At 36.1% G+C, this 12,043-nt stretch overlaps 3 protein-coding genes across 3 annotated transcripts in view; 1 reads left to right on the forward strand and 2 right to left on the reverse strand.

The window, feature by feature from the left end:
* Positions 1–12,043, forward strand: part of LOC106678669 (uncharacterized) — a 321,826-nt gene that overhangs the window by 200,812 nt on the left and 108,971 nt on the right. The gene's annotated exons all lie outside the window — the stretch shown is intronic.
* On the reverse strand, positions 284–2,354 carry LOC136797119 (xaa-Pro dipeptidase-like). The gene has a single exon (XM_067052769.1). The coding sequence runs from the start codon at positions 2,289–2,291 to the stop codon at positions 303–305; it is 1,989 nt and encodes a 662-aa protein (XP_066908870.1). The 5' UTR covers positions 2,292–2,354; the 3' UTR covers positions 284–302.
* Positions 9,844–12,043, reverse strand: part of LOC106678671 (xaa-Pro dipeptidase) — a gene marked incomplete at its 5' end in the record, with an annotated part of 14,089 nt that continues 11,889 nt past the window's right edge. Inside the window, 1 exon segment of the mRNA XM_014417360.3 lies at positions 9,844–11,935. Within this exon segment, the coding sequence (XP_014272846.1) occupies positions 9,931–11,895 (1,965 nt within the window). The 3' untranslated portion in view covers positions 9,844–9,930.

Consider the following 12,043-nt stretch of genomic DNA (forward strand, 5'->3'; position numbering starts at 1 on the left):
GAACATAGAGTATGGTGTTGAGCCAGAGAACATAGAGTATGGTGTTGAACAAGAGAACATAGGGTATGGTGTTGAACAAGAGAACATAGAGTATGCTGTTGAGCCAGAGAACATAGGGTATGGTGTTGAACAAGAGAACATAGAATATGGTGTTGAACAAGAAAATTCAGAGCCAGAAAGTTAGTAGGTAAGTACCACTATGTGCTCCTCTCATTCTCTTGCCATTAATATCGCAAGTATTGAAAATATTTTTAGTACTTATCACTTTTAATAACTGAATAAATACACACATATTTAGCTGTTTATTCCAAACAGCTATCTCTTAATACCTCACAGGACTCGAAGTCCTCGTTCCAATCGAAGTAGGGACAGCCGTAACCTTCCTTAGGGAACTTCAACTTTGTTTGGGATAGTGGGCTCACCTTAGGATAAGGTATGAAAGATGGCCTTCTTCTGCGAGGTAGCAAGGGTATCATGACGAAGTCCAACATGTTCTGTATCTTGTAGGGGTAAGAATACACTTCCTCCATCACCTGGTTCAAGTACTTCATAGGTTTCCATTCCCTGCTCTCATTGATCGTTTTTAGTACCCTGTCTAAATCCACTCGCTGGTCGTCCTTGGGTTCGTAATCATATCTCAACTTCAACAAATTCTTAGAAACATGATTTTCGTCCAGCACCATGGACTTCTTGTGGAACGCAGTATATTTTCCAACATTTATTCTCAAAAATGATTTCTGGATAGGAGGACGGACTTTTTTGTGCTTTTTGAAAGCTATGTTTACTTTATCTGACATTGTTTTATGTATCTCATTTATTGTTCTCGGAAGACTGGACAGTGATTTAATCGAATGTGACGTTATGATAATGACGTCTTGGACCCTTGCCGCTATACCAAAGTAATTGGATATATACCGAGACTGGAGAAAGACACCTGCTGGAGTGTCCTGCAACTGCTTGATGATGACTTCATTGAGGTAAAGTTCACTATTAAGGGCCAATACCATGCCTTTACATGCTACCCAATGCTCGATCTTTCTTGTGTTATGGCTTTCAGAATGGTTGTCGCTTTTTTCTTCACAATCGTAAAAATCTATACCTAAAAAATGACCTATGCCATTAGGATTAAATACGTCGCATATTCCTGTTTCCATGATATCATCAACCTTTCCTTCTAGTATAAAATTCAGGATCATTTGTTCTATCATTTTCCTCCGGGCTATGTTAGCTAGATGCGCGAAAGTTATGCCCGGTTTCAATGTTTTCATCATGGCCGATCTGATTTCAAGCACGATGTTATAGACAACCGTTTGGGAGTCCGAGAAGATGCCGCTGACAGGGACAGTAGCGATCACGTTGGCCCTGTAGTTTCGCAGCACTAGACCCATATTGAGTATGCATAGATCACCGGGTTTGAGGTTGTCGTTTGAAAAATGCTTATACTCGCCTTCATCCAAACAAAATATTCGGCATCCAGCAAGGCACGATACAGGTCTTGCTTGGGACACGTGCCTTGCACTAGACATAATATAGAACCTAAAGAGGGCTTCGGCGCAGAATCCTGGTATTCCTGCTTTCATGTTCTGTAAAACGAAAATAATTCCTTCACTGTTAAGTTTTGCGGCTACAGCCATAATTGTCTGCTCTTCTAATGATTTAACCAGGCGGCATTTGATGAATATTGGAGTTAGAACAGTGTTACACACCCATAACCCGCAGTCTACCAAAACTCTTACGACTCCTTCTTCAGTCATTCCATTGAGGGTTTTCTCGTCCAAATTGGACAGGACGAGGAATATATTGCGGCCGAGTTTGGAGATTTCAAGTTTCATATCAGCAGAAGACATCACTTTATCTATCTGGTACTTCTCCATTATGTGTTTTGGATTCATATAAGAAGATGTAATTTGGTTTCCCTTGACGCGATAGTCATAAAAAATATAAGACATTCCTGTTTCTACGTCGATCGCACCCCACAAGTTCGGTTTCTGCAGACCGAAGGCCCAGTAGAAGTATGAGTTCTGCTGGAAAAATATGTTTGAACAGTTTGGGGATTCGATTGACTTGTTCCCTTTGAGAAGTACCATCGAGTTTGGAAACCTTTTCCTCAGGGCGGCCGCGAGGGTTTCTCTGTTGTGTTTAAACATGATGTAATCAACCTTACACATCCCGAATTTTAGTTTCAAGTTTCTTGATGAAACATCCAAATCATCCAATTTACATTTAATATAATTTCTAGTTTTCTCACTGCACTCATTTGGCACAAGTTTCATATACTTTCTAAAAGCCATTTTTTTCGATTAAAAAATATAATTTTGATTTTTCTCAATTTAATATATTTAATTTTGTGATTAGCAAATAAATAATTTTTTTTTTTTTAAAAGTATTGTTATTTATTTCAATTTTTTCCCAGGTGATTAAAATTAAACAGTAAAATCTCAGGGAATAGTGTTTCAACAAAATAAAAAATATATATTTAAGACGAAATTTTGTGATTGTATCACCACGTATAAGAAGATCTTTAGTTTGTGACCCAAGTGAAATAGTTAACATCAATTAATATAAGTTAAATATAATCGGTTTAACACCACCGTGAAAAGTTATCATAATCATCCTACCTACGTTTCAGTCTACCCCTTGGAAATTTATTGGTCAATTCAGCCTTAATAACCTCTTAGCAATCAATGTAACTCATCCATTTGATTTGATTGACCGAAACCCTAAATCCATTTTTGTATTTACCTGGTGCAGTTTATAAAATCCAGCGTTGAATAACAAATTTTTTTTCAATACTTTATTAATGACAATTTTAAGACGCTGTTTCTCCCTTATTCTTGATCCGTTAAGAGCAGTAAGAAGAATAAGAGGTTCGTGATTTTTTTTAAAACTTTTAGGTAATAAGATATATAAAATATAAGATATAAGGGATATAAGAACACGTTTATTCCATATATACATATCGACTAAAAATAAGTAGTAAATAAATATTAATTTAAAAATACAATAAAATAATTTAGTTTAAACTGAAGTAAATAAATCCTGGGGTACCTCCAGCCGTAAATGCCTTTGAAAGGAGGTTGTACAAAGCTCACTCACACTTCAAAAGGAACGCTTCAGAAATGCCAATATTGTAACAACACACCTCCATAGCTCTGGATCAAGCCCGGATATTTCAAAAACCCTTAGAGACGATGAAAAAACAATACAATTAGTTTTTAAAATCAAAAGGTTTACTGGCATAAATATAACATCAAACAGAAAAACGAATAACAATACAAATAAAATTAAACAAATTTAACCAAAATTAACAAAGAAATATTGTACGCCATTAAAAAAAAAAAAAATGAAGTAAATAATTAAAATAAAAGAAAAAAAAATCTAGAACATAATCATACCTTTATACAATATTTACATTCTACCCGAATTAAGCCCTACCACCCAAATGTGGATGGCAAGGCAGAACTCCTAGGTCCCAGCGCTTCTCTCTGGTATTGACCTGTGGGCCTATATCACAAGAGATCATAACCCACAAAAAGCAATCCATCCCCGCCGGACCCGAACAATGAATCCCCGGGGATCGACGGTCCTATATCACTTTTGAAATAGCTGAAAACGGGAATAGGCGACTTTAAAATAGTTAAGACCGCCTGAATACCCATCCTCCTACCACCCTATCTCTCTGTTACCTATCATGGGCAAAATCCTTGAGAAACTCATCTTAAAACCCCTGTACCCTATCCTTGATTCCAACCACATAATCCCAGATCACCAGTTTGGATTCCAAACATCTCACTCCACTATCCAACAATGCCATCGTGTGGTTGATAATACTCTCAATTAAATACGAAAAAAAAAATAGGCACTAACCTAAAGTTAATATGACTGCTCAGGTCTTATTAAAGCAGTAAAAATAATTGTATAGGTAATTATATAACAAAATAGTAGATTGAGGAGATAGAACTTATACCACATGATAATAAAACAATAGTTTAACTTAGTTATGTGATCATTTATCATATGTTATGAATGTTAACGTTTGCCACCTTGTACAAATGCTTGGTAAACAAAGGAAGCAACAAACATATGGCTTTGATTAGCTATTAAATTCTATTTACATTATCAAAATGAAACCAATACAGACAGAAAAAATTAATTGATACGTAAATATCACCAAGTAGATGGCAGGTAATAAAAATTAATAAAAAGGGTGCTACATGAAGGAGTGCTATAAAACCATATTTTATTCTAGATTGTTCATCAAATACTTGTTTTTTTTAATTACCTAGATATAATTAATTTATAAATGTATATTAGTACTATATTTTATAATATACTATGTACTGCATGGAGCTATATGTATATTAAATCGAACATAAACTCAGTGGAAGATTATTCGTTACAAGAGCAGGCAGGACAACTCGGCTCCAGTCTCCACTACCGCAGAGTGCCACCATCATGTTCACTGTCACAGCTACAGTGGGTTGTATGCAGCACCAGGAGTGGCGAAGCAGCCCATACAGATGCTATAATGATATCCCTCACTGCAGTGCCGGATCTGATCGGTGGATTAGCCGCTCAACGATCTAACTAATTTGTGAGCTGAGGTGGATCGGGTGATAACGTTTTGTTTTGTAGTCTTTCTCTCCCGGATTGAGTTGCAGCAGTCTCCAGGCAGCGGAAGATTACGAAATCCGCAGCCAGGATTTGTAGATGTTCAATAGGAAGGCTTTACACTTCCTGGAGAGCATCTTCGGCAGTACGTACCGAAATCCGTCTTGCTTTGAAGCTTTGTTTCCTTCAATGTACAGTAGTACCAACTCGAGCTGGCCTAAGGAACATATACGGGCTTCTCAGTGTGAATCGGTGGTACCATGAGGCGGATCAATGAGGCCTTTCTTAATTTAAGTCTGCAACATCATAGTTGTTTCCTTATTCTTCTTTAAATAATATTTAGCATAAGCCAGCAGAATACCCATCCTCCTACCGTCTATCTCTCTCTATTACCTATCAGGTGAAAAATCCTCGGAAAACTCATTTTGAAACGCTTATACCCCGTCCTTGATTCCAATCATATAATAACAGATCACCAATTTGGATTCCGAACCTCTCGTTCCACTATCAAGCAATGTCATCGCGTGGTGGACGTTGTCCCGTCTTCATTGGAGCGCGGAATGTATTGTTCGGGAGTCTTTCTTGATGCAGAACAGGCTTTTGATCGAGTCTGGCACCCAGGACTGCTATAAAAGATCCGAAATTCCTACACCCAACAAACTTCCTCATTATCCGTTCATATCTCTCCGACAGATTATTTCAAATAAATCACAAAAGCGCTTATTCATCCCTATTCCGTCAGTCTGCTGGTGTACCTCAGGTTAGTATCCTTGGTCCTATCCTTTATACAGTTTTCACAGCGGATATCACTACCCATCTTAACACTATCCTCACCATGTATGCCGATGACACATCTTTATTGTCAGTGAATAATGATCCTTATATTGTATCCCAAACCCTCTAATCCAGCATCACCACCCTTGAAGAATGGTGCCAAAACTGGAGGATTAAAATTAATTCCAATAAATTCCACCAAATCACATTTACCCTTCGTCGTAAACCCATGACTTCTTGCCCTACAGTATCCTTTAATAAAACCCCTCATATTATCGAAAAGATCCGTTATCCTCATACAAGACTAAAAAGACGAGAAACTGCTCGTCAATTCCAACTATGACAACATTTACTAAACAAACGGTCTAAATTGCCAATGCATTACGCAAGGCTGATCTACATGACTATTATAAGGCCTATCTGGACATATGGAGTTGAGCTTTGGGGCTCCACTAAACCATCAAATTCCTCCCGAATCCAATCCTTACAGTCCAAAATCCTTATTGCTCTTTACTTTGTCACAAATCAAGTCATCCATCAGGACCTCAATGTTCCATATATTGCCGATTTGGCCAGAACCAGATACCATTCCTTCCATGATAAACTTCTCGACCACCCAAATCCACTTGTTTCTAACCTGGCTTCTCCTTGATTACCTAATAATCCTCCTAGGCGTCTGAAAAGAAGATGCCTCGAGATCTTCTCCTCTAGAAATGTTATTCGAGTTCTATCAGAGGGTAGATTCTCCACATGCTTGTACCATGTCACAATGTCACCTACAGCAAATTTATTTGTTGTATATATGTGTATACAGTTGTAAATAACAATAAATAAATTATAAAAAAAAAGTTGAATAAAGCAATATTTATAAAGCGCCTGAAATTTTAAAACGGCATGAAGAGGCCTATGGATACTGGGAAAGGACGCCACAGATGCTCTTTGTATATTCTAACTTCACAAATTATGAAAACCATTCCTCTGCTTTAATCTTGCCTTCATTTCCTTAATTTAATCTCTAGTTACCTTAGACCAAAACCTTCAGTATATCATCGTGTTAAAACGTTTTTCATCCGATATCCATGCCTATTAAACTCACCGATTCTGCTACTAATTATATATTACGGTTTATCTTCATTTATTTCGAAACCTAGATATTTACTAAATTTTATCTACGTAGTTTTATGATTGTCTAATCTTCATCTAACAGTACTAAATCATCAGCATATGAACACACGGATATTTAACCCCAAGTGAAACCCTTTTAGGAGCAAATCATTTAATTAACCTGTTACCGAGCGGGACGTATAAATACGTCAGACGTTAATTATATCGGGACAAATGAATACGTCTTTGAAACATATGTTGCGCCCTGGAACGGATAACCGCAAATTTTGAATGGAAAAAATGACAAAACAATAAAGAATAAATTGCTCCTCAGGCGCCATGTAATTTTGTCCCTTGGAAATAACGAAAACCCCTAAACTATATGCCCACAATGTAACTACAATATATCTCTATATTAACAAATATCGAGTTATGACCACTGGCGAATACCTTTAAATGTAGACAACAGAAAACCTAGGGGTGTTACCTCCCACCAGTTGAATTATCGTAATAATAAGTAAACAAAACAAAAAAAAGGATAAATTAACAAGTTGAAAGCAGTGTACATTCATAAGAAAGAACAGCAGAACTATATGTACAAATGTTTAATAATAATAAGAAATATTTGTAGACATAATGAAAAAGGAAAAAAAAGAATTGTTATCAATTAATAAAACTTATAGGTTGACTTAACCTTAAGTTAAATGCTTAACCTTATTAACTAAATTCACATTATTGGACAAAAGAGGAATGTAAAATAAAAATAAAATAAAGTTTAGTTCGAACCCCACGTATTCCTGGCAGAACACAAGGTTATCCGATATTTCCTTTCCGGCCACCGTCTCACTTTCTCCAGAAGTATGAAGATGACTCCTGCCACCACTCCCCTATCCAGGACGGGCTGAAGAAACTTTGTCACGCACAGCACAATATCCACACTTCTAGTATTAATGACCACCCATTGAAGTATGACACCATAATTTAGCAAAGCAATACATTAACGATCAGATCTATTATAAGGTGATATTTCGATAAAGTCAAGACATAGGGCCTGTAAACTATCACCACTTCATATTGAACAATCGTAACGTGTTTAAAAACCAAACAGTCGCCTTATTAAAACCAAGCCCACTCGTCTAAGCATATCGCTCATGTTTTTTTTTTCCACCATGACAACCATCAAACCCCTTGTCTAGGCTAATATCGCGAGTGTTTTTATTTCACCATAGCAACCGTAAACGGGTAGGACGTATATTTTCGAGGTATTAGTCTTCCATGCATGTCTCGACATATATTATACACATAAAAGATAAAGGTAATTTGGATCTGATTATTAGATAGCAGCACAGTAAAAACCCACCCAAACATATTAACAAGCTATAAGCCATTTTCCAGAACAAATGAATAGGAAAAACTAAATCCTGAAAATGCAGAATTTGCTTCAAAAATTTGTTAGCAAAGGATCTATCTACATACTGCTGTCCAGGTTGCAATGTAGTATTGTTTGTCAACGATTGTTTCAAAAATATTTCTGTAATTTCTTATTCTATTATTAGTGTGCTTTTGTTTATTCTTCTGTAATTGTTAACTTTTTTTTATATTTTTATTGTACATCTAAGTAAAAAAAATATATATATTTTTATATCTTTATAATTGTTTGTAAAATTGATAATTTTTTAATTCGATTTTTCCATTTTGTTGTTGATATTCTTTTCTATTTGTTCGTAATCATGTATTTTCCTTTATTCTTTATATATAAATAAACAAAAAATAAATAAATATATACGTCATAGTATTTTGATTTATTTCAAGCATAAATAGAAAAAATAACATGAAATCGCCTCCTCCGCGTAGCAAGCGTGACATACTGACACGTCCAGAGTTCTCGCCCGTTGTATGTTGCGTAATTAAAAAAGCCCGTAATTAAAATTCCCTGGTTAACAAGTTAATTACTTATTTTAGTGTCAGGTTAAGTATCTGTAACTATCTGGGAATAGTAATTACCGAGTTACATTTTATTAAACTTTTCAATTAAAAGTAAATTATTTGATATCGCCTTCTTACTCAAAACAATCGATACAATGTTGATAAACTATTATTTGTTTTATTTATTTATAGCTATTTCAATTGTAAATTATAATACATTTAGTAAATTTTATCTCAGTTAAATTTGAGTGTTACAGGGGTGTAGAGAAACCAGCCATTGGTAACAAAATGACGTTTTTACATTGGCAGGTCTCGTGACCATCTTCTTTTCAGGCGCCTCGGTGGATTGTCAGGAATGGAAGAGGAAGCAAGGTTAGAAACTGGTGGGTTTGAGTGGTTAGAGAGTTTATAATGGAAGGAGTGATATCTGGTTCGGGTTAGATCGGTTAAATATGGAACATTAAGGTCTTTATGTATGATTTTATTTTTGACATTATTGATTTAAATTTTTCTGAAATATTTTATGAATAATTATAATAATACGGGCTTCCAAAATCTATTTTTATCCAGACGAATTAGAAGTCCTAGAAGGAATAGGAAGTCCTTCTGGTCTATGTAATGAGATATTCAAAAATATATTTTTAATCCAGCATTGTTTCAATTTTCGTCCTCCATGAGCATTTATCTTATGGTATACAATGTGTACCATTTCTTTATATTATTTATAATTGGATGTGATGATAACAAAAATTATTAATTTGCTTCTGTGATTTCTTTTAATGCAATTTGAAATTGTAGCTGTTTCATTAGGTGCTGAAGAATCCAGCTTTCGAAAAAAAACCAAAGTCTTCTTACCTCGCCTTATGATTTAAAATAGGAAACGCAGGAGGTGTCCAAATGAGCAAAATGCTTAAATGATAATAAAAAAGATGGCACGTTAGGAGTGTACTAGTAGGAGAAATACTCAGTCTTACTAATGTGAGTAGTATGAAGTGTGAAGATAAAAGAGGGAGTAACATAAACCAGCGGCAATAGCAACATCAAAGTGTTTACGGAAAGAAGAGTAAAGTATAAACAAAACTGATGAAATACTAGCAAAATATAGATTTTTAGTTCCCAATTTGAGCAAAATGCTTAAGACTGCACCTCTCCGGGGTTGTAGTCCATAAAAAGTTTTTTAGGCAATTCAGATTCAATCTCGTTGAGTTCTCATAGTTAGTTTAAAGGGAGCATTCTGTCAAGAGCATTCTATATTGCTCTCTCACTCCAGTTCGAAATACTGACTATAGAGTGAGCCATACTGAACTTGGGAATCTGGAGTACAGGTTATACCCACTGGAAGTTCACTTCATTGCGCCTCTATAGATTATATTGTAATATCAGTCAATAAATAATTACTAGAATAAAACATATACTTGCAACAAGATAATATAATTTTTAAATTAATTTCTTTGCACTTCCCTTTAATGTCTTGTAAAACACCTGTAACATTTTTAGCTTCGGTATCGCAATAAATCAGAGAAGATTTACCTCCTTTATACCTTTTATATCCAAGCAGTATTCAACTAACCTTAGTTTTGAATAGGATTTGGAGGCTTCGTTCCAATTAAAGTAAGGGCAGCCATATCCCTGTTTTGGGAACTTCAATTTTGCTTTGGTAATGCTGCTCACGGCTGGAAAGGGTATGAAGTAAGGTTTTCCTTCAGAATACAATGGTATCTTGAGGAGATCAAACATATTAGCTGGCTCGTACGGGTACGTGTGTCCTTCCTCCATCAAGCAATTAGCAAACTTGTTTGTTTTCTTTTTCATTTTATCTTTCTGTCTGTTCAATAACTTCTTCATAAACGTCTGTTGGTTCGCTTGATGAAGATTAGATGTAAAGAATATGCCTGGAAAATAGGGAACAGATTGTTCCTTTATCTCGTTCTTACTCAATCTTTGCTTCTTTCTGCTTACTTTATAACCAACGTTCATCCCTTGTGACATTGTGTTTTCAATCTCTTTTATTGTTCTTGCTAGATTAGACAGCAGTTCTGTTGAATAAGAGGTTATGAGAACCACGTCTTGGATCCTTGCTGCTAGACCCAAGTAATTGAGTAGCCAATGAGACTGGAGATAGTGACCCGTTGAAGAGTTCATCCACTCCTTGATGATAACTTCATTGAGATAGAGTTCACTATTCAGAGCCAAGATCATGCCTTCCTTAGCCACTATATGTCCGATGTTTCCTCTTTTATACTTAGTTGGATTGGTTTCAGCTTCTTCTTCGGAATCGTAAAAATCGATTCCCAAAAAATGGCCTATGCCATTAGGATTTAATGCGGCGCATATTCCTGTTTCCAAGATATCATCAACCGTTGCTTCAAGGTGGAAGTTGAGAATCATTTGCTTTGCCATTGTCCTCTGAGATATGTTTGCTAGTTGCGCAAAGGTTATTCCTGGTTTCAGTTCTTCAAGGATCGTTTTCCTGATTTCGAGTACGATGTTGTAGATCACTCCTTGAGGATCCGAGAAGATGCCGTTGACAGGGATTGTAGCGATCAAGTTGGTCCTGTAATTGCGCATTGTTACACCCATATCGAAAATGCACAGTTCGCCGGATTCGAGGTGAGTCCGTAAATTGAACGGTAAACTGTCTTGGTCCTCGCAGAATATTCTTTGACCAACGAGGCAGGACGGAGGTCGCGCTTTGAAGAGGTTGTTGTCTATGGATTTTATGTACAGACTGAATAAGGCTTCGGCGCTGTCTACCGCCATGCCTGGCTTTGTGTCTCGCATCACCAGTTCAACTGCTTTGCTGTTCAGTCTCGCAGCCACGGTCATGATCACTTGTTCCCGTTTTGATTTGATAGCCCGGCATTCGTTGATAATTTGAGTCAGGTCTGTGTTGCACATCCAGGCACCACCACAACGGGGCAAACATTTGACGATTCTATAACGACTAATATCGCTTATTGTTTCTTCGCCCATGTTTGACAATACTAGGAAAATATTCTTGTTGAGTCTGGTCATTTCTCTATTGAATTCATGAAAAGATAATAATTTGTCTATTTTGTATTTCTTTTCGAAACGTGTTGCTATCTCTGAAGGACAGGGTCCTTCATTTTGATTAGTATTGTATAATATGTAAGACGTTCCTGTCTCGACATCAATAGCTCCCCACAAATTTGGCTTCTTCACTCCGAAAGTCCAATAGAAATACGAGTCTTGCAGCTGGAAGCACGCGCCATATTCAAGTATTTCGATCAACTCATTTCCTTTGAGAAGTACCATCGAATTCGGGTACTTGTTCCTTAATTTAGCAACTAGTCTGTTTCTGTTCTCTTTGAACAGGATATAACTGATTTCATTAATGTTAAATTTAATTTTCAAATCTGTCATTGACATATCTAGGCCGGCCAAAAGTGCTTCTATAGATTTTCTCCTTTTTTGGGAGTATTCTTTGGGTATACTGTTCATAAGATCTACAAAATCCATTTTGTGACATGTATCGCTGTTTGATTATAACCTTGGTTGTCTGAAATAAGAAATTTTGAACGATAAAATTCATATATATATATATATATATATCTCCACTAAACCATCAAATTCCTCCCGAATCCAATCCTTACAGTCCAAAATCCTT

The sequence above is a fragment of the Halyomorpha halys genome, unplaced genomic scaffold (assembly GCF_000696795.3).
Source record: "Halyomorpha halys isolate HHAL.00 unplaced genomic scaffold, Hhal_1.1 Scaffold153.1, whole genome shotgun sequence".
NCBI classification, from domain to species: Eukaryota; Metazoa; Arthropoda; class Insecta; order Hemiptera; family Pentatomidae; genus Halyomorpha; species Halyomorpha halys.

Coding starts and splice junctions, on each gene's coding strand:
- LOC136797119 (XM_067052769.1), bottom strand. CDS start 2,291: ATGGCTTTTAGAAAGTATATGAAACTTGTGCCAAATGAGTGCAGTGAG.